The following is a 26,726-nucleotide window of genomic DNA, read 5'->3' on the forward strand; positions in this document are numbered from 1 at the left end:
TATCTTCCATCATTGCTTTTAATAGAAACAATCCATTGTAATTTTATTCAACTTAAGTGTTTTCTGATAATAATTTGTGAATTCAATTTCAAATTAATCAAGACAATTGAAAAATGACTTTTTTGTAGTTGATTATTGATGACATTTAAATGGGAATCTCAATTAAGGTTGTTACTTTCAACTTACAGTTGTGTAGAAATAAGAAGCAAAATAACGTTCAAAGTCCCTTGATATATTTACCATTAGTTCAACTTTCATTACATATGTTACGTTTATAATCAACCCATCATAAGTAATTTAGTTTTCTGACACACAAGTGAATATTATTCACTTATACTTCCTCGCGTGAAGCTTGTTTTACTTCTTCGCGTGCACATTGCTTCAAAATGAGTTAGAACTTCTAACTTAGGAGTGATTTTCAGTGAAATCTAAGCGCATCTTTACCGAATAGTAAAAGCGTTTATAACAAATACTGATCTAATAATAATTAATAATTTCGGGCCCTTCAATAACTACTCAAATATCTCAAATAAGTGCGATACTAGGTTGTTATGATTGATTTTAGGTAGCCTCTAAGATTACCAAAAGTTATACCAAGAAAACATCCTGGCTTTAATGTGATGTCTCGGTGTGATTTGATTGTTATTGTGATTATTGTGAAGCAGATTAACTCAACATCATGTGAATTAATCATCAGTCTTCAATCTAATCAGACAAAAAATTCAACTGTAAAAACATGTTTTGTCGACATGACAACAATATATACATTGTATCTCAATGCATTGACCTTTTTGTTTTGAAGCAAAATAATAAAAAATAGTGGCAATTACAGGTTGATTTGTGATAATAAATAATAAATGTCAAATAAAAATAAACTAAAATTTTTTTATTATAAAGAAAATCTGTATTGTCTTAGTGTTAATGATTAGATTGAAGGAAGGCAAAAACACTTAATAGTCAATGATCATTTTGGAATAAAGGAAAATGTCAATACAGTTTTATACATTCAGTTGGTTCATTAGTGATAACTCACTGATGAAGTTTCAAGAACAAATCAGTCATTAAAGTAATATGTTGATTCAGCGTTTGATTTTGACGATTACTAAAAAACAGGTTTTATAATCAACTCATCATCTGTCAATAAACGAAAGGTACAATGGTTTATTGAAATACAAATAAATGTAGAGGCAATGTTTTATCAAAGATAAGTTGGAAATGTCTAGATTTATATCTCTTATCCTAAAATTGATTTGAATCAACATGGACCAGGATTGAAATTTCATAATTGAAGGTTATTTCGTTATTTAATCTAAAATCCCGTTTCTATGCAAATTAAATGTCTTCTACCTGCTAAATTAAAATGCCATGAAATATAATTGAAAATAATATGCTAATAGCATTAGATATCGTTCATTTCAATTATCAGCGATTGTTTGTTTTTCAATGAAAAAAAGTATGAAAAAGTTAATTGGTTGAAATGGAGTTCATTAAATTGCTAATAAAGAAATCAGGAATTGCAGGTTAAATCAGAGTAAACAGGAGTAATAACTTGGTTATAGGATGTTATTGTTAACAGGAGATCAGTCGTTAAAGATTGAACGGTAATAAAATGATTATGCATTAACAACATCAGGATTGAATTATTAACAGATGCATGGTTTTATAGTAAAAAGATAATTCGATTATATTTTATTTTACATAACATTTGAGAACAATGAGTTTTTTTTGGATGAGGTTTTCATTCGAAAGAATGAGATGGTTGGTTGACAAAAAAGCAAAAGAAAACGAGAAACATTCCTTTTGATAAGTTAGATCAACCAAGATAAATGCTAACACAGTCTTGTAGTTGAATCCTTACATATTTTGTTTTATACAAATAAACTCTTTAAGGTTGATAATTTGAATGATAATGTTTCTTTTGTTTCACATTTTGTTTCATTCTCTCTTATTTTTAGGTATTTTTTCGACCTGTAGAAAATAGGACCTTTTCTTTAAATAGTTTTAAATTATTAAATTTTCTTTGTCTTTTTTCTCCATTTCCTGATGCTAAAGGTCATCATTCATGGATACTAACTTGGTGGAATCGGATGAAACTTGGGAGTAAGTGAACGATGTGATTACCGGAGACCGGAATTTACTTCGGATCCAATGGACTAGATAATTCCTGTTGGAAAATCAAGAAATAATTTCAATGATAAATCATAATAATGAATGCAGAGAAAGTCTCATAAAAGTAAAAAATCTGACGGTAAACAGTTACAATCAATAAGAATAATATTACATGAATTTTCAAAGGTAATTCATTAAAGCGTTTTTAAATTACTTTAAATTACTTTGATGATTCACTTTGTTGATAAATCAATTAGGAAATTAAAGATTTCTTAACTAAATATTGGAATCGATTCATATTCATATTCAAATTTATTCATAAACAAGGGACTAACCTTTTTTCCCGATAACTTAACCGAAATAAAATCCATGTAACAGGAACAATGGCTAAACCAACGATGCAAATTATTATGATGAGTGCACCAAACATTGATGCAATAGCTGAGAAACCCTGTGATTTAGAGACACTTTGACTTCGAAGATGAGCTAACAAATCAGCAGCAGGCTGCATTTTACTTGGACACACAATATCGGTATCCCACAAGAAAATATAATCGCAATCATTAGATTCATAGTAGAATTTTGGAGAACCAATACCAGATTCTGAGCTGCTACACTGGAAAAACACGGTTGTGGTAACATTTTTACGGCTGTTTTTACCGCATTTTTGATGATTGGTGGCTGTCAACTTGAGTTTTACTTTAGTTCCTTGAGTGACCATCATTTCTGTTTTAAGAGAGCCAATGTCTCGGGTGAAAGAGCCATTAATTTCTCTCTGACAAATAGCTGCGTTTTTACAATTTCCTTCGGGGTCAGCTTCAATTCCAGCAAGATCCAGGGTATATTCATATTTACCTTCCACTACGGTATGTATTTTATTGAAAATTTCATTCATATCAATAGCTCTGTCGATTTCTAATTCGGGTCGGTTGTCGATGAAATAGTTTCCTTCACGGACCATGGGACGTTCCAATCTTTCAGATTCATGTGAAAAACAAGCAAGATATGTTTCCCATTCGAAATGATATTCACAAGCTGTTCCATTGTCAATTTTTCGGATGAACTTGGGTTCAGAACGGAAAATGGAACTGCACACTAACTTAATTTTGGTGGTTACTGAAGAGACGTTCGAGCATACATTTGACTTGTCATTAGTGTAGGAGATAATGAGAGCTTTTTTAGACTTATCTGCATTATATTCCATATTCATTGTCATCATATCTTTTCTACCGATCGGGTGTATACAATGTTCCTCATCATCAATCAAATCACATTCAACTACTGAGCTAATACCGTCCGCAGCATGGTGATCATTCGGAATCTTGTTGCATAAGTTGAAATAGTAAATCTTATTTTTGTCCTTAATATTTCTAACTTTCCAAGCATGAGTTATAGATGACAGCTCTCTTAAATCAACCAATGAGTCATTAACACGATAGGTGCAGCTAGGAGATTTGAGGCCACACACAAGTGAGCTTTCCAGGAAGAATTTGTGCGAACATTCAGAAAAATCACGACCAAGGTAGTTTGTTATAGCAGATGAAGAGCATTTTATGTCAATTTCAGAGGAGAAAGTTTTGTTTTCGCCACAAGTTGATCCATCGCCAAATTTCAGAATCAATGATTCACCTTGAAAAGAATAATCGCTACTTTGAAGATTACCCAGACTGATGTAGTTAGCAGATGTACTATCATATAAAGTACTCTCTTCATAACAAATTGATGAGTTTACACATCTTTTAGCTAATACCATATCTTGATAGCCTTTAGCAGGAGATCTATGGGAGCAAACATTGATGAAAAAGTGTTTTAAAGTTGAATTTTCTTGCTCTGTTATTAGAGAAAATGAATCGAAAACCTTAGTCAGATCGACTTTCAATCCATTCATATTGTCTTCGAATACGCATTGGTGAGCAAAAATAGGACGAGCTTCACAGACTAGACTAGTTTTCCATTCGAATAACCACTCACAGCTTTGAGGGCTACCTTCAATCAAATTAGGTTTACCTTCACCAGCATTTCGATCACATAAGAAGGTTATACGGGTGACGTATTGTGAAGCAGGATCAGAATAGGGACAGGGATCCCCATTAGTATAAAGCAAATTTATTTGATCGTCGAAAAGTAACTGTGGTGGACCAATAGGTTCACCGAGGTTCAAAGCTTTTGATTTTGAACTTTTTGAATCAAAAACGTTGGGGATATAGCAGACACCACTGGAGTAAGGACATTTTTGAATTCCATGTATTTTAGGATTGATTGGACTGCAGGCATTGATAACAACAATACTTTTGCTTAATGGTACTATGAAGTTTCCCGTAGTTTTTTTGAAAGGACTCAGATCGATTCGATGGGTCGAGTTTTGCCAAATACAATTAACAGATCTGATTGGTTTAGGGCAAGCATAATTAGTTTCCCAATGAATTATGTATGTCCTATTAGCTTCTTCGACAAAATCAGGTTTTCCTACACCGGCAGTAGCATTACAAATAAACATAATTTTTGTAACACGGGGCGTTTTCTGAGCATTGCGGTATGGATCACCACCACCATACACAAGCGTTAATATACCATCCGAATAGGAAACTTTATCACTCCATTTACCCAGAGAATAATGCATTTTACCATCTTTACTGTAATGACAAATGCCTGAATCAGGACCACATTGCGTTCTATTAATTGGACCACAAACATTGATATAATAGTGATAGCCATCTTCTGGGAAATCATAGCCACCAGTCTTGCTTAGAGGTCTCAGATCGAAAATTTTACCCATACTGGGTACGCTAACTTGACAATCTTCGCCAATAACTTCTTCTTTTGGACATCCAGCAGCATCAAACCATTCAATGTTGAGATTGTTGGCTTTTTGATAAACGAGAATGGGTTGATTATTCTTCAAAGTTGGATTACAATGGATATATAGATTTATTGTAGAGCTCGTAGAGATCATTTGCAAATGGATTGCTTCCATCTCATCATCATAAGATGCCTCGATATTGTTGTAGTCTGCAAGTGAGGTAGTACTATTATTATTCATATCAACTAAACAAATGGATGAGTTAGTTGACTCTTTGCATCCTCCATCCGTGAATAAAGGTGATATTTTTGGTAATGGCTGACAGAGATTAATAAATACTTGTTGGTGGCTAGGGAATGTCAAAGACATAACTGTATTCAATTGCCAGGGTTGATCACCATCATGTCTAACCAAGGAACTTAAATTATAGACGTTATTATTGACTGTTACCAAACATGTAGTAAGGTTTAAATTAGCTTTGGTTTCAACACAATTTACAAGCGAGATGAAAAAAGAGATTAGAATGAAACAAGACGCAATAAATGCAGAGAGATTAGACCAAGATAGTCTAGAACACCTTTTGATGTGAATCAGATTTTCCATTCTGATTGAGGAAAAAAAATGAACGGGTTAAGAGGAAATCCAAATGAATCAGCAGCTTTAAAAGCTACAATTTTACAACTATAAATATTTCTATTATATCACTTAGTTGAGAAGATGAAGAGTTATATCTTGAAACAAATAGAACCAGGAAAAATCTTGTAGTTTAAATAAGGTCTCCTTATTAAGCTTGTGTTTGTTCCAATCAATAAATCAAACCGTGTCACTTGAAAATATAATCAGAAGATGAAGTTAACCATGGACAACAGGTAATAGAATGTTAACAGGAGAAAGAAGAAAACATAGAGAAGAAAAACATTCAACTCTGATGTTATTTACATCGAAATAAATATATTTTAACCATCTGCGAACACTGTGATTAACAATTTCAGTTCAATTTATAAGCAAGAAGTACACAATTAAAAAAAATGTAACAGTTAAAACGAAAGTAAAACACAAAATGATTACCTACAGTCGTCTCAAAACTGCTTTTTTCAACTTGAGAACAACATCACGTGGCTAAGCAACAGCCAATCAGAACACAGTAATAGGGGAATCAAATTCAAAAGAGGGTCAAGTTCGACTGAATTCGGGGCTAAATAATGAACTAAATTACTAATTATTACAACTCATGAGAGCTTTAGTTGACAAATTAGTCAAAATTTTTATAAACCAGTAAAAAATTTTACAAAATAAGCCAAAGATTTTCTATTGCCATTTTATTATTCATCGGTTAAAATGATGAAATATCAGTCAGACGATTTTCCATTCTTTTGCTGTGAAGTGAAATTTTTTGTCAAGTGTTCTTTGAAAATTGTTAAATATTCAAGTGTTTCAAGTCTATAAATATGTGAATTAACCAACAATTGTTTCTTTTAAAACACTTATTGGATTTAAAACATCTCGTATTACCATTAATTGAGCATGAAAATTGAGAAAACGGTATGTATTACTTTTCATTAATATTTTTCTGCATACCAAATGGATAGACTCAAGCTTCTTTATAGTCAATTGAAATGGATTGAGCTTTGACCTACCATTGGTCTTGTTTATGAAATATTCCGGATATTAATTACGCCCTAATCTTCTCTTATTACCATTTCTAGATGACAGAGACTTTACAGGATCAAAAGATTGATTTTGGCTGATTAATAGTGATACCACAAGTTTAAACCTAATATCGCCACAATTGTTGGGAAGAGTAAAGAAATGCACAATTGGTTGTTTTGTTTTCTTTGCATTTGGTTAAACCATTAAAAGTAATAAGAGTCACGAGTTAATTTACTTTGGATAACAACTGATATCTTTTTTGTGTAAGCTAAATTATGATTAGGTTTTGTGATATTACGAGAAAGTAATCAAAGCTATTAATATAAGGAAAACAAGAAATAAGTATCCAAGAAAATCTTACGATGCAGAGATTGTTTCCATAACAGTGTTTTTTCTTCATTTCATCTAATCAGTCACCATTTTTACATCAACCCAACAGCCATCTTTAATTAATGTGCTCTAATAAAAAACAATGGATTCAACTAAACAAAATTTCGATCGATTCGAGACTTCAGATGGACAAGAAAGTGCAAAATTTTTATCAAGAAATGAATTGATGGAAGCTGCTTTTACTCCGTTCTGGGTCCATTTAAGGTTAATTTTCTTCTTACTCTTTTGGATCGTTTGGTTTGCCATGTTAATTACCTCTCTTGTGATTATTGTGAAGACACCTTTTTGTGAGGTATTTACACAACCGATGCTCAACCAGACTAACGATTATCTAGTCACAACCACAGGATCATTATCCGACTACACAAAGAACCTATTTGAATAATTACAGATAAACATATCTGTACTGTTGTCTGCCTAACCTAACAAACTTGATGTAATTTTTCTTTACAAACTGAATAAGTAAAAGCAATAAATTGATTAGTTGTTTTAAATTTCAATCCATGTGCTTTGTTACTAGAAATATTGGAGCAATAACGGATGATTAAACTGATTAAAAATAGAAACTTAGACGGGATAAAATGCTGTTAAAGAAGAGACTTTTCTATTTGAAGAAATTGTTGAGAAAAATGATGATTTTGCTTTTAATTGCAGATATTAAGCAATGATAATTGACTCAATTTGCTTAAACAAATGCAAACAACTTGAGCGGTATTTATTTTCTGGTTCACTTAGAAATCGAAAGTAAAATTTACTCTTGAAATCTTTAATCCATGAACCATGAAACATGCTTTAATTCAATTAAATTTGTTAATCTTGAAATTTTCATTTGCTGATTTATGTTTTTCAATTTTAATTTTAATCAATTGAGTTTTCTCTGTTAATTCTTATTCTGTAACTCATATTCATTCAAAAAATAAAAATTCGTGGTTAGAAATTGTGACGCCATCTATTTGTGACAAGATAAATAAAACAAGGTTTGCTTTGTGAATGTAATGTAAAATTGAGCAACAAAAACACTGTATTTACTGTGGTTTTTGAGTTTTATTTATTATTTTATTTATACTTGTATTTAACGTGTTTATATTAATTTTAAATAATTACATTCCTTTTAATTATTTTCATGACGATGCCCTTATTATAAATTGTATTGACCTTTAATGGTTTAAAATGAAAGTGAAAAGGCCAGAAAGTTGGAAAGTCCAAAAAATACTATAAATACATTTTTTGCTGCTTCCCTCTTTCTTCTATGTATCTTGTTTGGTCAGACCTAACTTCTATGTGAAAAGATTTCCAACCTTGATTTTTCTCTGTATTTTTGTTCTTTTAACCATCGGATAACCCAATATGCGTCTTAATGAGGGTCATTTGTTAACACCGGTGAAAAGCGCCTCTACGGTAGCGTCTACTGGAAATGGCCAAGACTCGGCAGATGATAGTGATTCTTCCAGTGCTACTTCAAATAGTTCATCTGGAAGTCAACAGAGTGATCGGAGCTCATCTGATTGCTCTTCACGGAGCTGTAGCAGTGATAATTCATGTGGTTACTCTTCTTCGTCGCATTTTAGTCGCTCATCTCGCAGCTGTCAAAGCTGTTCGAGTTGTAGTCGCTCAAGAAGTCATAGTCGATCACGTAGCCCAAGTCACAGTGCCAGTGGGAGTCGCGTTTCTAGCTCGAGTCCTTCAAGAAGCGTTAGCTCGAGTCGTAGTAGCAGTGGTTCATCTTCAGGTTCCAGTTCTTATAGTTCTAGTGGATCAGATAATGATAGCAGTAGCAGTTCTTCCGAGACAACTAAAACAACTAGTTCTCTTGGGAGACGCTCAAGAATAAGAACTGTTAAAAGAACTCATACTTCTGCAATAAAATCGGGTAACAGCAATGCAGTTCGTGATCATCGTAGAGAACATTCACGACAATCTAACAATAGTTATGTAATGTTAAACAAAAATCATAGCGCTATAAATTCATTGCATTTAAATCCTCAAACACCGATCTCTCAACCATCCTCTGTGTCCTGTGAAAGCAGCTGTTATAGTCCATCGGTTAGTGTAAATAGTCCGTTAACTGCTGGTATGACCAGCGGTTCAGCAAATAAGAAAAGAGATCCCGCTGAAGAAAGACAGAGACTCCGTTCTTATCGAATTCCTCATTTACAAAATCGTGATAGATCGTCAGTAGTCAGCCCAGGTAGCACTCTCAACGAAAATACTGGGACTAAACTAAATTCTTCATCGACCATCCCGTCATCTTCAAATCATGAAACGAAGAAAACTCAACCATTAACCTCTACTGTTGCCGTTCAAGTTCAAACAGACTGTAATGAGCTTCCTTTGGCGCCGCTTCTTATCAATTTAAAACCTGCTAAGCAAGGCTCAGTTAACTCTTGTAGCGCTAAAATTAAAGTTAAACCAGGCCGTGTTGTTGGCAAAAAAGCTAAGAAGAGTTCGGAAGATCCTAGTACGGATGGACAAAAACCCAAGAATAAAATAAGAGTGAAAAAGGTTAAAAAATCTGGAGCCAATTCATCGACTAATATAGGCTATCAAGAACCAAACAGGATTGAAAATAACAAGCATTTACAACCTACTAAAGATGATTCGATTTGTGCCAATTCGCATTTAAACCAGATAAATGTAGCTTCAACAAGTCAATCTTTTAAATCAACTACTTCTGTTAATAATCATGAAAAAATGACTACACAGCTACAAGAAAAATGTAAAACACTGAGCCAAAATTCCATCAATCAAGGAATCAAAAATTCTACTGGAGTTAATATTCCAGTAAACTTACCGGCTGGTCCGGCATCTGTATCTCTTTTACGAGAAAAAACATCTCCTGATAGTGGAATGCAATCCCAAGGAGAATCACCAAATCAGAGCTTACTCGTAAATAATGAAGCAGAATCGAGCTCTTATAACAAAAAATCATCAAAAAACTCGCATAACCAACATCAACAAAATCATCAAATGATTCAAAATCCTTTTCAGTCTCAGTCGAGTCAACAATTGACTGTGAATCAACAACAATCCACTCGCCAAGAAAATTTAACTGTAAATAGCAATGCCATCAGTGTTAATAATGAGGATAATAGTAAAATAATGCCCATCAAAATCAAGATAAAAGTAAAAAATACTCGGTCAAAAAATAGGGTTGATTCGAAGTATCAAGTAATAACTAATGATACTCCTTCGTCGCCTGTTAAAACTGGGACCGTTGAAAGTAAAAATGTCAACCCAAATAAGGAAAAGGAAGATCAATCTTCTAACAAGCAAATTACCAAAGTTAATCCATTGCCAGCTGAGATGATGGAGCCATCCTTAATGCAACCAATGAAACCTTCAACAAGTGAACTGGTTCAATTGACAGAGATGCTTCTCAATATGTCTTCATCTAATTTATCAAGCAATTCAACCTCTTTTCAAACAACACTTACACCTTCCTCTTCACCTGCTAGTGCATCTAACAATAGATCTCAGTTATGTAAAAATTCAACTCAATCATTTTTGCCAATCGGAATGAGTCCATTATTTCCTCTTAATTATCCTCTCTCTTCTCCAAATAAAACCAATTCTAAATCTCCTGTATCTACTGGACCTAATACTAATAACGATGGTTCCTCTTTATCAACTCCTACTAGTACAACAACGACTCCTTTCGTGTCACAGCGGAAAGAAGATGATTTCGAGTTACTGGTTAGAAGCATTAGAGACTCGATTAACAATCAATTTCAGGCTGACAAAGACGATGAATTTGAGCTTAATCAACAAAACATTATACCTAACTCAAATGTTTGGCGATCTCCATCTCAAATTAGAGATAATGCTGATTGCGATACTGTTGGTTCGTCACCATCAAAATCAACAGTACCAGTAACTTCATCATCTCTAAAATTGTCACCTTTTTCTTCAGCATCAACAACCACTACGGCAGCTACAACAACAACAACATCGTCATCAAATTTAAACACCACTGTAACTTCTAAAGTTGCAACCTCTTCTCGGAAATCAGATAAGCTTCAGGACAATCTGAGAGGAAAATCTGAAAGCTTAAACAAACCTCAAGATCTAGGTAAATGTACAAATGGGCCGAAGGCTAAACCTAGAACAAAAGGTCGAGGCAGAGGGAAGAATCGTTCAAAGCAAAGTTCTGTCGAAGATGGGTTAACTGCAAATCAAGAACAAAGTTTACCAATTACCGAAGAATTAAAAGATAAAAGTGCCACTATTCAAAATTCATTTGAAGAAACAGCTTTTTCATATTCATCTCCATTGCTAACAAATTCAACTAAATGTTTAGACGAAAAAGACGGGTCTAGCGTTGTGGATGATGCTAGTTGTGTACAACAAGCATGTTTACCGCCCGAATTTTCCTTCATCCATTCATCACTTCATCGTTCAAAGAATTCTCATTCGCGTCGTAAAAGGAAACATCGACACAAGTCTCATCATACATCATCTCGACCAGATCAGGAGAAACCAATGGCTGCTGATGCAAGTTATTTAACAGCCATAGAGAATCTCACTTCTTTTCTCAGTTTTCTTAAGATCTCATCTAAAGAGAAGAGTCTTGCTGATTTTAAAAATCGTCCTTGTCTCTTTAAGTGTATGAAATACCTTGCTGGTCATCGTAAACGTAACCATAATCATTCATCTAAACGAAATTCTTCCTCATCAGCAGCAACAAATACATCATCAATAAACACAATCATGAATGTCACATCTAATTCTGTTACTCCAGGCTCCAAGACCGGTGTATCTGGTGAACGAAGTAGTGCTGGTAAAAAGGGTAAAAAGAAAAGCAAAGACACTGGTCAAAATGACGAAACAATAGGAGGTAATGAACGGAAACGAGCATCACAAGCAACTTTAGGTGAGAACAATTTTATTTTATTAACTGGTCAAGTTTTACTCTACAGTAAATGGCCCTTTCATGAATAGTTTCCATCGTTTTATTAAAACTTATTACACTTTTAGTAATTTATTTTAATTCCATTCATTATTTACATTTATTACTTCATAGTTTAGTTTTCAAAATCTAAAATCTACTTTGATTCATTATTTACACAGATTTAGAATAGCAGTATTATTGAACTCTCTAAATTATCTGTATTGATAATTCTAGTTTTTCCTGAAATTATTCTTTCTCTTCACGATTAACTGTATTTTCTATCTTTTGTGATCAATTTTTCTCAGTTAATTTTTACCACCATCAAGTTATCCATTGTTATACTTTTATTGACAATACTTGTTGACTAAGCTTTAACCTGAACACTTGAAAAAACAATGCACATTTTTATCAATAACTTTTATTAACAACTAATTCTAATGATACCAATAATTTTAATTGAATCTATCAGGTGAATCTAACTCAGGATCAAAAGCAGCTGAGGAAAGACTACCTCTTAAGAAAAGACATCATCGTCATATTGAGACAAAAAGTGAAAAGCAGTCGAATTCGGGCTCCAATAATATCTCAAATCAATCTAACAATTTGGCTAATTGTAATGATCATGTGAACAATAACAATACTAATGCCAATGCAATTTCTTCATCATCTTCAGCCTCTATTGAGACTGAAACAAAATTTGTTCATATCCGTGGAGGTAGCAAATCATTGTCAAGATCTGGTACAAATAGCAACAGTAACAATTTAAACATTAATGGCAGTAATAATAATCAAAATACAATATCTAAATCACGGAGAAAAAGCAATCGTGTTCCTCAAACTGATAATTCGGATGATATTCAAACTGCTTCATCTAAATCAACTTGTCGTAAAAGTTATCCAAGACGAGCTAGAAAGGCCAATGGTGCAATTAGCAAGAACACCAAGAATCATGATAAAAATGTGACCAATAACTATGACCAGTCAACACCAGGTCTCGACAAACCTAAAGAAGTTAAGCCCAGGGTAACTAAGAAGAGACGTCTTATCAACAGAACTGGATTCGTGAAAACGAAAAAGAAGAAGAAATATGTTAACAAAGTCGCCATCCCAACTGAATATGAAATTAACAATAAAGAAATCACCAATCAAGAAATCACCAACAAAGAAATTACCAACAAAGAAATCACCAATGAAGAAATTAACAATAAAGAGATTACCAGTGAAGAAATTAGTAAAAATAATGATTTGATTAGTGATCCACTGCAACCCGATTCTCTTAATGGCACCAATCAACTTAATGGTACAATTGAAGACAAAACCACGGCGGATCCTGACCCAAAACAATTAGAGAACAATCAAGCCCAATCTCTTTCTAGTCCGATAATCAATGAATCTACTGGTCACCAGGAAAATGATCCATTGCCGCCTATTAAACCAGGAAGAGGAAGGAAAAGACGTTTAAGCACTGGAGAACGCAAAAATTTAAACATTCCAACAAAGGTTTCAAAAACGCTGCCATCAATAACTACATCAGATGTTTTAAGGACCTGTCGTCTATTAGCTTTAACTAAAACAGAGACTAAAGTGAAAAATGATATTGCCAAGCGTAATATTGCATCAAAAACAAGGAAAAAAGGTTCTAAACCTTCATCAGCAATTAAATCAGAAAATCTCACAAAAGAAGTATCTCCAGCCTCAAGAACGTCTCTTCGAGAATCTAAAAAATCAACTGATTCAGCTTCAAAAAAACCGACAGCATCAACAGTTGTACCGAAAAAGGGAAAAGATAAAGAAATTTTCAAACCTCAAGTTATCGAAGTCACTGCACCCTCATCAAGTTTAACCAGTGATGGTAAAAAGAAGAAATCAAATCTACCAAAGACAAAAAATCCTTTTTATTTACCTCAACGAAAAACGCTGAAAGCGGGCTTATTTTCATTATCATTTAAAGCAGAAATTACTGAAAGTAATATGCAAGCCGCCAATTTCGCTACTGAATCGACACAATCAACTATCTCTAGTGAAGATATGGAAATTAGTCCACCCAGTCCTAGTGTATCAAATGATAATTTAAAATCTATTCCTGAAGACGATGAGTTGGATCCTAGTTATTCAACTCTACTACCACCACCTTTGTACGCTGGACAAAAAGTCAGACGAACTCGTTCTAATTTTAAACTTCCTTATGACATTTGGCTTCAATCAACTCGAGGTCAACTGATAGGTTCTGCATTCAATTCAACTCGTGCTTATAAAAAGATTAAATCAAATGTATTTGTAAATGTTAAACCCATTTCTGTTGATGAAGAGCAGAGTTGTAATTGTAAAAAGCCTTCCGATGCCAGTGAGAAAGGTTGCTTAAGTGATTGTCTCAATCGTTTAATGTATGTTGAGTGTTCTCCCAATCTATGCCCGTGTGGTGATCAATGCGCCAATCAACGTATGCAAAAACATGAATGGAGTCCTGGTTTACAAAGATTTGAAACACCCAACAGAGGATGGGGAATAAGAACTACTGAACCCATCAAAAGGGGTGAATTTATTCTTGAATATATTGGTGAAGTGGTGAATGTGCAAGAGTTTCGCTTTCGGATGGCTGAACGATACAATAATGATCCTCATCATTATTGTCTTAATCTTGACTCTGGAATGGTCATTGATGGTTATCGTATGGCCAATGAAGGACGCTTTGTTAATCACAGTTGTGAACCTAACTGTGAGATGCAAAAATGGTCTGTCAATGGATATTACAGAGTTGGTCTGTTTGCTTTGCGAGACATCGAACCGGGTGAAGAGTTGACTTATGATTATAATTTTGATAATTTTAATCTTGAAACTCAACAAGTCTGTAGATGTGGATCAAGCAAATGTCGTGGTGTTATCGGAGGTCGAACGCAACGGAATAGGATTAAAAAAAATTAACTCTTCTTTTTAGGTTAAACAAAGCATACAAATTATAATTGTTACAAATGTTCATCACCTTTCAATGATTATGAGTCAACATGTTTTGCTCCTCTTTTCATGAAGTTTCATGTAGTTTTTAATTTAAACTAAACATTCATCCAATACTTCATAATTTAGCCATTTATTTGTATAAAATTAAAATTAAATACCAAAAAAAAGGGAAATACAAAAACGATGAATTTCTCGAAAGGAAACAAAATTATAATTTTATGGTAAATTTTTAGATGCCATTCATTTATAGACATTGTCAAACAATATTTAAACAGATCGTTTTGAATTTTTGAATTAAGATTGAATTAATTAAAAGTGATGAAGATGGAGATGAAATAACAATTGGATTGTTTTACTAGACTCAAGAATCTTCACAACTCATGGTGGTGATCCAAGAGCTCCCGTTGAATATAATGATCGGAAGCCAACATTGGTAACACTTGATGAAGATGAAGACGATGAAGATGGAGTTGGTCGATCAGATATTAAACCTGGAGAACCAAAGAATACATTTGAATTGGTTGCTCTTGGATTACGTGTGATTGTGGTGATATTTTCAGTCGAAACGGTTCTTCCTGCCAATGTAAACAATTTAGATCCTCCAGTGTAATAAACATACTTTCTATAGTAAAAATAGCCACAAACAACAACAAGACAATGAGCCAGAGTAACAATTATAGCAGTGTATAAAATAGCAGGTCCAGTGTTACATGGGATGCCAATAATTTCAGATGATGATGGCTGAAGTTTATCTATCGATTAAAGAAAAGAAAGAAACAATTAGAACAAAAAGACTAATAATTTACAAAATGGATTGGCAAATAAACAGGATTCTTTTTATAAAAGAAATGAAATAATACAGTAAAACCTCTCAAAGTTTGTAAAAAGAGCCATTTATTGTAAAAATTGTTTTGATCGGTCAAATTTTTTTCAAATTATCTGCATTTCCAGCATTTCCCTGCTTATCGACCCTTTGATTTAACTTGAGAGAGGTTTTACTGTATTAACAAAGAAGACGCTAGAGTTTAAGGCCGAAACAATAAGGTTTATATGACTGATGGACTAATGGCTAGAGTAAACCTAATAACTAAATGATGCTCTCAACAAATAGGTGGATAATGCTTTAAAACTAGATTGTAACTTGGCTCTTTTTTGCACTTCTTCTTACCCTTTGTCTCAAGATTCCATTTATTCTTATCCTTATTCTTCTCTTTGTCACCAACTACGATAGCTAAAGAAAGAGGAACCTCAGGGGAATCGACTTCTGGAGGAGAGTTAATAACCATTGGATTAACAGGCATACCTTTTGGCCTGGGCAATGGTCTTGGTGGTTTGAACTTTTTCCTGTCTGTTGAGGGTCGAGGTCGGTTTGTTGAGGCAAAATTTTCATCTTTATCTGGTAAACCTTTGTTAACTCCACCCGATGGATTAATGCGAGTACCAATGATGTTGATAGTTGACGGACTTGAAGGTAATTCTCTTGGATAGTTATTGTTGCTTTCCGAGGAAAATGATGATACAGAAGATGAAGGTAATTTGTTTGAAGATGCTACTCTTGTACCAGACCCATAAGAGATCGATGATTGAGCTGATGATGGTGATGATGATGAAGCAGCTGAAGGACGATAATGATCCATTGGTTGAAAATTTTCATTGTTTGCATTGTTATTTTGCTGTTGGTTATTGTTATTGTTATTATAACCATTTGGCTGTGAATGTTGATATGAATTTTCATAATTTTGATAATTATTTACATAACTGTTAGGTTGATTACTTCCATAACCACTAAAACTTGGATATTGATTCATTGGTGTATTTGAATGATGACCATAACCATAGCCAGTTTGACCATAATTATATCCTGAATCAGGTTGATTATAAGACGAGTATGGATTGTATTGATAACTGCTAGTCAAAGCTGATGGAGGTGAATGATAACTTGAACCCATTCGATTTATAGCAGGTTTATAATCATTTGAGAATTGATAAGATTTATTGAAACTATTTGTTGTTCCAATAAGCTCAAGCGGTGCCGGTAAATGAGGAACCATTGTGGTTGAATGAAGAGATACTTCATAGTTGTAACCTTTATTAGCGTCTGACTCAGGAACATTATAAGTATAACCTTCAGATCTATGGTGAAGAGCGCTGCGATTTTTATTCAATAAATCGGCCAATTTAAAGTCAGTGGCTATTGTACTAGTTGGTTCACCTAAGGTTCGAATCGTTTTACCTTCAATCTCATCTTCATCATCAATTATATCATCACCATCAGAATTTTTGCCCAAACTTGATCGTTTCCTGCGACCAAAAGATTCAAGTGATTCGGGACATTTAACAGGAAAACATTTGTCTGGACAAAAGCGTATTTGAACTTCAAAATTAACAACACCAGTTGAAGGAAAACGGAAAGCTTTGAATGTTGATCTTAATGATTTGCCATCATTAGGATCAAGCCGTAAACTTGGAAAGATTGATGCATCAGTTGGACAACTAAGTTACAGAAAAAAGACAAGAAAAAAAACTGTTACTAATCACAGAAAATTAAATGACAATAATTTATAAATTAACAAGTAAATTATTTTACCCATTTGCATCAATAAGATATAAAGACTCTCCACTTGAGCTTCTTGCATAAAGATTACGAGCTGAAATTGCAAATGCTGATGTTATATCCAATATTTCAATTTTCATGGTTAATTCGTCACCCAATGAAACTAGGGTTGCATCGCGATCAGTTCGATCAAGAATCCTCATTACCACAGTTGGAGGTGCTGCAGTATTGGTAACAACCGATGGTATTGGCCTTTCAAGAGCACTTTTACCAGTTTTTAGTGAACTAGAAAAAAAGAGAGAAGAAAGAAAAATAAAAAGATATTAGCTGAAAGGTTTTTATTATTATAATAATTACAAAGTGGCAAGGAAAATAAGTGCCTATGGCAATTTTGTACCGTGAAAAAAGGCCCTTTTTACAAGAGCAACAATATCAAAATAACGACCGAAAAGAGAAAGAGAAAAAAGAAAGAAAGAAAATAAGGTTTGCCTCAAAACTAGTTAGCTCAATGGTTATAATGACACTCGGCTATAAACATATTTATTATCTACTACAGTTTCTTAACCAACAACAACACAATCCTATTGAACCATATAAAATGAATTCATCACATAATCAAAATGCTTTACAATCATTAAAACAAATTGTAAATTGACTTTACAACATCGGCAGCAACAGCAGCAACAACAAAAGTACAATCAAACCGTTTAATAAAATTAGGTGCAGAAGCAAAGATTAAATTAAAAGCTCTAAAATCTTCCCAAGTAGCAATATTTTTACACTTGATTATAATTTACAAACATAAAGATAATTTGTAAATGGTTATCAAAAAGGAGTTTGCAAGTGATGCACAAGTGTTAATCCATTCAAGTTAATTTTATTAATAACTCACGTAACATCAATTCCTGATCGCCCTTGATTAGCTGAGTGAAGTGTAACCGTCTGGTCAATGGCATTAAGTGAACACATTACTTTAATTGTACGATCACTGTCAGTCATTATGACAGCATGTTGTTGAACCACAATTTCATTGACAAAATTTTTTAGGCCCTGGAATACAAAAGTTTTACACAAAAAAAAGAAGAGAAAAAATAAAATTACAAAAATGTTAAAGCACAAGCAAATTATAATAAAGATACAGAAAAAAAAGAGTCAAAAAACGTATACAATATAATAGGGTTATTGAAGGGCTATTCAACGGAATCAAGGAAGCATTTCAAAAGGACTAACAAGGGACAAAGATGTTAAAAAGGCAAAATGTTTTACATTAGGAAGTGAAAAACTAGATGAAGTTGATATTGTTATTGATAGGATTTGTTGTGTTAATTGTAAAGAGAGAAGAATGAAAAGGAAGATGAAATTAGGAAAGAGATACCTCTTGTCGAGTTCCACATCGAGTTCCAAATGATATTGAAAATTGCATCCGGGTTTGTCCTGTTCCAACCTCAAAACATTGAGCAGGATTTCCTTTGGCATATACTCGACCCATAAAGGGTGTATCAAAATTTAAGGTTAAAACCATATCTTGAGGATTGCATTGGACAGTAACTGGTAAGAGAGAGAAAAATGAATTTTTAATATTTTATATTAAATTGATATTGAACAATTAACTTACCTTGTTCACAGTTTCCTTTTTCACTGTAAATTGAGTGTCGTCTTAATTGTAAGGCTTTCTGTCCTAAACCGATTGAGGCAATGTCATAACTTGATAGTAAACATTCACGAGAATAAGATTCATAATTGAGTGCTCGACAGGGAAACAAGCGTTCAGTATCACATTGACGTTGACAATCGGTTAATGAAAATGCATGAGTTACTCGATCAATGTTACCAGAAAATGTATCTGTGAAGTCTTTGTATTGGCAGCTTGATGGTTCTGTGTTTACAATTATTTCAATAAAAAGTCAAGTTAATTAACAGTTGATACTTGGTTAATCAATTTAACAAATTTAAATGGTTTACCTTTAACACAATGATTTTCAAGATAATCAATCTCTTCGGATGTTGCTTTGAAGGCACTTGGACGGGATCGCTGAGTTTCCTTAAATAATTTACAGATTTTCCGAGAATAATCAAAGGTTGCTGATCGACAAACAAAGGTAGATTCAGCTAAACAATGATCTTGACAATCTGATCGTAAATCAACATTATGTATCTCACGGTCAGGTAAATCAGTTAATTGATAACCAATGATGCGTTCAAAAGACCAAAGACGTCCACAAGGTTTTGCTAATTAACAGTAAATAGTAAACAGTAAAAGAGTTAAACAAAAATTAAAAGCAAATCTTTCATTGAATTGGTGAAAAAGAAACCATTTCAATGTTGTATTCAATCATCAAATATCATTTTCACACAAACATGTTGAACTCTGCTTATACTGTATATCAATTTGTAATTATCAACTGATGTACTTTCAAATTGTTAATACAAATTGGACCAACAAGCAAACATTTTAAGCACTTTTAAAATAATCAAAAGATTCTGAATTTGTATAATTTAGAGTTTCCTTGATTTTCACTTTAGAGTGATCAATAGTTGAATTTACTTACCTTTTAAACAAATTTTTTCAAAGTAAGCAATATTAGGAATCTTTGAGAGAGCCAAATGATTTTCACCAGCTGAATCTTCCAGAAGGAAACAATGTTGGTTAGGACCGTATTCAATTGAGAAAGCTCGACACCTATGTCCACGACGAGTACATTCATCTTGACATGCTGTGGTTATTCCCAAACTAGGAGGAACTCTTGATCTTTCCCGACGAGCAAACCTCAAATCAAATCCATACGTTTTTTCATATGTAAAGTCAAAGGTTGAACATTTTCTTGGAGGAATAATTGTTTCAGCTGGACTTTTGGTAATCATGGTTGTTAAATCAATTGGAGGTGATAAAGGTTGAGGTGGAAACGAGATTGGTGGAGGTGGGAAAGAAGGTTGAGAGGGAGGTGGAAGTTGCTGAGTCGATTGTTGAGGTTTATCTGTTGTTTCAGGAGTTGAAGATACTCGACCCTTTCGAAAGCCACGGCAATCTTTTTCAGCATACAAAGCTCTTGGACGGAATCCCATTGCTTCTTTTTGACTGGTTCCTCTGCTATCAGAGCTGAGTAAACATAAATTACCTCCAGGAATATTTGTCTGATCAAGATAAGTGTATGATCGACAATTAAACTCTTTTTGTCTATTGCACTCTTGTTCACAGAAGAAGGTTGATGAACCCTTTAAAGCTTTAGTAACTGCAACTATTGTTATATCTCGTTCAATTGGATGAAATCTGCATGAAGACACATCAATGTTACATTGATTTTCAATGTAATCCGTTCCTTTGGTGAAAACCAATCTCAATGGACCCGAGTTACGATCTTGATCAAACAATTTACACTCACGAAGAGTCGCATCATAACTAGCTGACATACAATTAAATCTGCGCTCCTCTAAACAGCGAAGACGACAATCGGGTTTATGAAGATAGCGTATTATTGATTTAGGTTGAACACCAATAGATGCTTGATCGACAATACGATCAAATGTCCATAATTTGGGGCACGTTAAATGGGAAGCCACACAAAATCCTTCAAAATAATCACGACCTGGAGAAATTCGAAGGTCTAGTCGTCCGATTGATGCATTTTCAAATAGTCCAAAACAGGAACGTCGAGTGTAATCCATAATAAATGCTGTACATCCAATGTTATGTTCACATCGACGTGAACACTCAGTTACTATTCCTGGATTAGATTTATCCGAGTATAAAAGACTGAAAAAACCACCAACTGGTTCAAAGCCTGGAATACGTTCGAAGGTAAATCTCCCATTCGGTCCACATTTAAGATTATTTGGTACTAAACACATAAATAAAAGCAACAACAATATTAAAGTATAAAAACACAATAATGATAAAAATTAATGAATTCAATGTAAAATATAAAATCAATCAACTTTTTCATTTGGTAACAATTGAACAAAAAAACTATGGAAAAATTAATGACAATAATTCATATCATCAGATATTTATTGAACTAACCTGGCGATGGCGATGTTGTATTGGCAAAGCTTGCATTTGTTGAAGAGGATCCATCTTTACTTGATGAACTAGCTGTTGATGAGCCATTTGTTGATGATGAAGTTGAAGTTGTTGGACTAAATGGTCCGGTTATGGTGGATGGGTCAACTGTTGGATTAGTTGGGCTTGGATAGTCAGAGGTATTGGGTTGATTATGAGTTGCGGTAGGCGAAGACGTGTGATCTGTATGATCGCTATTTGTATTGCCATTAGTCGTTGATGTTGATGTTGTATCAGTGGATGAGGTTGAATCACTATAACCTGGAACAGTTGGTCTACCTGATGTGTTTTCATCGGGTAAGTTAGAGGTTGAAGGAGAAGTTGGTTTAGGTGTTACATGAGTAGTAGCTTTATTTTGATCGTCGACACTTGCAGTTCCTGGAACTGTGCTCAGATGACTTGTTATTGAATTGTCATCATCTTCAGTGGTTGGATAATGATCATTAGGAGTTTTGGCACATCGACGTTCATAGTAAGTCATTCCAGATTGTAGTGTAACCGCTGAAGATCCACCAGAAGCTCGATCATCTCCAGACAATAGACATTTATTATTAGACGAATAGAAAGCATATGAACGGCAAATAAATTGCTTATTTTCTGAGCACAATTGTTCACATACAGATCTTGAATTGACATCTCGAGATTCAACAATATCGGTATAAGTTGGATAAGCACTTGGTGTGTTTTCATAAGGGCACTGTGAATGAGAACGGATACACTGATTTTCAAGGTAATTTATTTTCGGATTTTGATTGCGTATATAATTGGCTGGTTTAGTTCGCCTATCTTCCCGCGACAATTTACATTCCGTTGTTTCATCATTGTAAAGTGCTGAGCGACAAACAAACAGCTTTTCTTGTAGACAATATTCCTCACAGTAACGGCGAGATTGTACAAAATGGTAAACCCGTTCGTAGAGTAGAGGAGTCAATTCATAGCCAATAACACGTTCAAAGGCCCAAAATTTGTCTTGACACATTGTTGCAACCTCAGGACCTCGAAGGCAAATCTTTTCAAAATAAGATTCCCCTTCACGGGGTACAAAATCACCAAATTGCCCTTGAGAGTTGCGATCCAAAAGATCACACCGAGAGTTTAAATAAGAGACGGAAAAGGCTGGACAATTTAAATTTGATTTATCGCACTCATCACGACAAGTACCAGTGACTCCAAGGGAAGCTGTATGAGGCATTGGAACTGAAGTTGCCAAAGCTGACCGTAAAACCATTCCAGTAACCTTTTCATAGGTAAAAATACCATGAGTACAAGTTTCAGTGACACATTTTTTCTCTCCATACATGGCACCGTGTTTAACGGGTAGAGAGGCATGTGAAAGGGAAACGGAATCATCTCCTGAGAGGAAACAACGCTGTGAATCAATCGAAAAGGAGCGACAATTGAAAGTATACTCTTTATCACATTTGTGTTCACAATCTTCAATGTTGTGCGCAAAAACTAATGAATCCATTGTAATAACAGCGACATTTGGCTTGGTATCATATAAACATGCAGTTGGACCTGAAAAGAGAAGAGAATTGAAAAAGTATTAATTTTCTGTCTTGAATAAATTTCCTGGTTAAAAATGGATTCCACATGAATCTCAAAATAATCGGTTAATCTAACATTGGTTACAGATCAATTCAACAAAAGTAGCTTTGAATATCATTGTTTACCTGGGTAACCTTATAAAATATGAAACTTAAAATAATTTGTATTGTAAATTTGAAACAATGGGACATGAAATTGATGGTAATGGAAGGAAAGAAAGGGAAAAATTGCAAGAGTTAAGAGATAATTGATTTAATTGGGAACAAAAACAATGAACTAATTTCAGTCTAAATAAGAGACAATGAGGATCATCTGAGGGTGGGTTACTTTACTCATTTTGTCTCTTCATTCAATCTCTGGAATCAAAATTTAGGTCAAAATTTTGAAAACCAACATTCGAATCTATTTGCAACTTTCCTTTTCTTTTGCAAAATTTCACACACAATTGAAACAAAAGACTTTTTTTGCTACAATAATTAAAGGTTAATCATTATTCTAATCATCATAAGGTTCGTTAAAATTACTATTTTGTATAATATCATCATTCAATTTTGTTTCATTCCGGTGTAAAACAAAAAAGCTCAATTTGATTATTTCATTGAAAAATGTTATCATTGTAATAGTGATGATGACAATGACAAATTAATTGTTATCCCAAATTGCAATATTTCAACAGTCAACCCTTTGTATCAGTTGACCTAAAGTGTTAACAATTAAAACAGTTCATTTGTTAGTTGATCTGTTGATATTATGATAAACCCAAAAACTGGTTGAACGTTTCATGTCAACTGGTCATTGGCTTGGATAAAATTGTTAATTGATTAGTAAAATAATAATGATGGACATTAAACAATAGAGTTAAAGCTAAATGAGCAATCACGTTCAATTAAATTAAACAAACTGAAATGGTAATTGTAAACCATGTTGGTCAATTAAGTTGATGATAAAGGCAACACCAAGTGTTAAAATGAGTAGCCTTTTAACACTCTTTCAAAGGATCGTTTAAATATAAACTTTGAAACAATCAGATATTCAACTGGTTCATAAGTATGAAAAGCTCAACCATTTAACGTAATTGTTTTTAAATCCAATTATTAGTTGAGTCTGTCATCAACTAATCACTAACTATCACTTTATTATAATTTATAAATAAACACTGGAAAATTGATAATAATTACCATCTGACTTGACCTCAACATAAATCAATTGGGAAAACAGGATTTGTAACTTAAACCCAATCCTGAAAAGACATTCAACTAATTTGATGGCATTTTAATTGCTAATGTTATATTGGAGTGAAATAATGAAATAAATTAATTGACCATTCATTTCAATGTATAAAATTGTTTCTGATAAAGCAATCAAATACTGGGAATATTATGGATGAGCAAAAACAAATTTTTTACTCAATTTTTTGACGACTGCAATCAGATTGATGCTTGAATATTAGCCTTGGTAGTGTGTAAAAGATTTGAAAAAATGAGCCACTTTTCAACCAGTGGAATAAAAATGATTTGGTTGACTTGATAGTAATTAAGGGATAAACCAACCTGGAGCTGCACATTGATTTTCAAGGTAATCTCGAGCTGATCCAAACACTAATCTGAATGCTTGTGGTTGAGTTCGCCTATCCTCTTTTGACAATCGACAGACTCGATTATCATGATCATAATCAGCACTACGGCAGGTAAATGAGGCTTCCATCATACATGATTTGGCACATTCATCTTTAGATCCAATATTGGATAGTGTTGTCTCCACAAAACCTTCCAAAAAGGCACCTTTGACCCTCTCAAATGCCCACAATCTTTCAACTCCGCAAACCTTTTGATACTCTTCCCGGTGAACTCCTAGGTAGCAAACCTTTTCAAATAAATTGGTTGTATTGGATGGAACCAGATTGGCTCTTCGATTGAGACCTTGTGAGTGAACAGCGTAAGCAGCACACCTAAACCTTGTATAATCTAGACCAAATGAGAGACAGGTTGGTTGTTGACGGCATAAATTGATACAATCTCGAGTCAAGGCTTGATCGGGTTGTCTCAATAAAAATCCGGCTGGACTATATTCATCATCAAAGTCAGTCATAGCCAGCTTTTCAAACGATTGGATACCACCAAAACAATTGTCAGCCGATATTGTACCAACCATTGAAAGCAATTGTATAAACAGGATCATCATGATAAACAAACAGAGTGAGTATTCTTTAGGTTTTTTGTAAGATGATAGAGACGATAAAGGTGAATGTTTACGATGATAATAAGTACAGCAATAAAAACGACATTGATTAGCATAGAACCCATTGGAATGGCTTTTCTTTTTATGCTTAGGGAATGAATGGTAATGAGAAGAAGTAGATGATGAAATAAACATTCCTCTATCAGGCACTGATCGATGTTGAATCAGCATGATAATGTAAAATCAATTGTAATAATCCAATAAAATCAGAAATTAAGATAACAGGCACAAAACACAACAAATAAACAGTTAAAAAGACGCGCCAACAAACAGTAAAACAAAGGGAATAACCGGAGTTAAAGCAATGTTACTATTTTCACGCAATAAAATTGATAAATAGCACATTCGCTGTGTATTTCATTGTCACAAATATTAATTTAATCACAATATTTAAACTGTATACTTATCACATTATTGTGTAGAGAATTAAAAATCAAAATTAAACAGTAAATTGACACTTATAATTACAGTAGCAAAACTGTGATTATAAAAATCTAAACAGAGTCACTTGTAAAGTATTAATAATAGAGAGACAAAATCAGGGAATGACGAGGAAGGAGAAAAAAAGGATGAATAAAGTGATGATGAAGAGGAGAGGAGGACGATGATGATATGGACGATAAAAGATGATAATAGGAAGGTAAATTAATGGGCGGACTGTTGAGCTTTTAAATTTTTGTGTTCATTAAACAACGACAATCTGAGTTTAACAATGGTCATGTATTACTGTGGCTAAAAGCGTTCACTCGACTCTTCACATCCATTCAACAGGAAGGTAAATAATTTTTCGGGTGGAGATTTTATTATATTATTATTATCATTTTGTATTAATTGTTGGTCAACATTTACTAGCATTTTGTTTATTTTTCATTATTTTCAGTTGTAATCTATTAAACACAGAAGTATCATTGATTGCTATTTTTTATTCAATAAACGATTCAATTTCTGATTTTCATCCTTTACCCAATTCCAGTCCAATTTCAATGAGCATTTCTTTGTTTTTTACAACTCTTGTCAACTTATTGATTTTTTAAAGAGATTTCATCTATTTTTTTAAACTTATTATATTAGAAACTTGAAGGTATTTATTAAATTGCAAGTTAATTTGAATGTTGGTCTTGAACAACTTTTTTGAAATTTTGTTTTTGAAGAAACTGATTCTGAATTACAAAAATTTACTCACTTTAAGACTCACATTATCCCAAGAAACTTGTCTTACATAGATATTTGTCCAAAATCAGTAAAAATACTTCTAATCGGATCAAAGACTAGTAAGTTTGAAATACAATTATTTGAAATATTATTTCAGAGACAGGTTTAAATAAGTAGCAACTTTAGCTTTGCAGTGGCAAAGTGACTCTAAAAGGCTCATTTTACGCTTGGATAACTCTTCACAGGATCCCAGAAGAGATCACAACTTGACCTGATGCTCTTCATTCCATGAGACAAGTATTTGAACCGATTCCAATGGAAGCTTTCTCGTCCGTTAAGCCATCTTCACCAACCTCAAATGGTCATCAACTCAATTTGAATGTCC

At 33.6% G+C, this 26,726-nt stretch overlaps 3 protein-coding genes and 1 long non-coding RNA gene across 5 annotated transcripts; 2 read left to right on the forward strand and 2 right to left on the reverse strand.

Annotated features, from left to right (window-relative positions):
- Positions 1 to 1,658: 1,658 nt before the first annotated feature.
- Positions 1,659 to 5,963, reverse strand: Lerp (lysosomal enzyme receptor protein). Its single transcript, XM_015940423.3, has 2 exons — positions 2,445 to 5,963; positions 1,659 to 2,164 (listed from the first exon to the last, which is right to left on the reverse strand). The coding sequence occupies exons 1-2, from the start codon at positions 5,510 to 5,512 to the stop codon at positions 2,047 to 2,049; spliced, it is 3,186 nt and encodes a 1,061-aa protein (XP_015795909.2). The 5' UTR covers positions 5,513 to 5,963; the 3' UTR covers positions 1,659 to 2,046.
- An 85-nt stretch (positions 5,964 to 6,048) lies between these two features.
- Positions 6,049 to 7,443, forward strand: LOC107372227 (uncharacterized). Its single transcript, XR_001570986.3, has 2 exons — positions 6,049 to 6,451; positions 6,616 to 7,443. It is a non-coding gene; the product is annotated as an uncharacterized LOC107372227 (long non-coding RNA).
- A 503-nt stretch (positions 7,444 to 7,946) lies between these two features.
- ash1 (histone-lysine N-methyltransferase ash1) lies at positions 7,947 to 14,905 on the forward strand. Its single transcript, XM_015940422.3, has 2 exons — positions 7,947 to 11,819; positions 12,307 to 14,905. Exons 1-2 carry the CDS (start codon positions 8,297 to 8,299, stop codon positions 14,757 to 14,759), a joined length of 5,976 nt encoding a protein of 1,991 aa, XP_015795908.2. The 5' UTR covers positions 7,947 to 8,296; the 3' UTR covers positions 14,760 to 14,905.
- Positions 14,904 to 25,720, reverse strand: LOC107372225 (uncharacterized). Of its 2 annotated transcripts, none has more exons than XM_089270382.1 (10): positions 24,502 to 25,720; positions 21,365 to 22,921; positions 19,896 to 21,182; positions 19,309 to 19,575; positions 18,962 to 19,222; positions 18,722 to 18,894; positions 18,239 to 18,396; positions 17,380 to 17,631; positions 15,961 to 17,285; positions 14,904 to 15,544 (listed from the first exon to the last, which is right to left on the reverse strand). In XM_089270382.1, the coding sequence occupies exons 1-10, from the start codon at positions 25,358 to 25,360 to the stop codon at positions 15,171 to 15,173; spliced, it is 6,513 nt and encodes a 2,170-aa protein (XP_089126508.1). In that variant the 5' UTR covers positions 25,361 to 25,720; the 3' UTR covers positions 14,904 to 15,170. The 2 variants fall into 2 exon arrangements, with proteins under 2 accessions (XP_089126508.1, XP_015795906.2); XM_015940420.3 differs by having other exon boundaries at positions 16,096 to 17,285; positions 24,502 to 25,477.
- Positions 25,721 to 26,726: the final 1,006 nt, after the last annotated feature.

Source organism: Tetranychus urticae, chromosome 1 (assembly GCF_039701765.1).
Source record: "Tetranychus urticae isolate SD_2017Ah chromosome 1, NJAU_TeUrti_SD_1.0, whole genome shotgun sequence".
NCBI lineage: Eukaryota > Metazoa > Arthropoda > Arachnida > Trombidiformes > Tetranychidae > Tetranychus > Tetranychus urticae.

Coding starts and splice junctions, on each gene's coding strand:
- Lerp (XM_015940423.3), bottom strand. CDS start 5,512: ATGGAAAATCTGATTCACATCAAAAGGTGTTCTAGACTATCTTGGTCT. Junction 2,165..2,444: donor TTAAGTTATCGGGAAAAAAG/GTTAGTCCCTTG, acceptor ATTTTCCAACAG/GAATTATCTAGTCCATTGGA.
- ash1 (XM_015940422.3), top strand. CDS start 8,297: ATGCGTCTTAATGAGGGTCATTTGTTAACACCGGTGAAAAGCGCCTCT. Junction 11,820..12,306: donor AGCATCACAAGCAACTTTAG/GTGAGAACAATT, acceptor TGAATCTATCAG/GTGAATCTAACTCAGGATCA.
- LOC107372225 (XM_089270382.1), bottom strand. CDS start 25,360: ATGCTGATTCAACATCGATCAGTGCCTGATAGAGGAATGTTTATTTCA. Junction 18,895..18,961: donor AAAAGGAAACTGTGAACAAG/GTAAGTTAATTG, acceptor CTCTCTTACCAG/TTACTGTCCAATGCAATCCT. Junction 15,545..15,960: donor ATGGAATCTTGAGACAAAGG/GTAAGAAGAAGT, acceptor TTTAATCGATAG/ATAAACTTCAGCCATCATCA.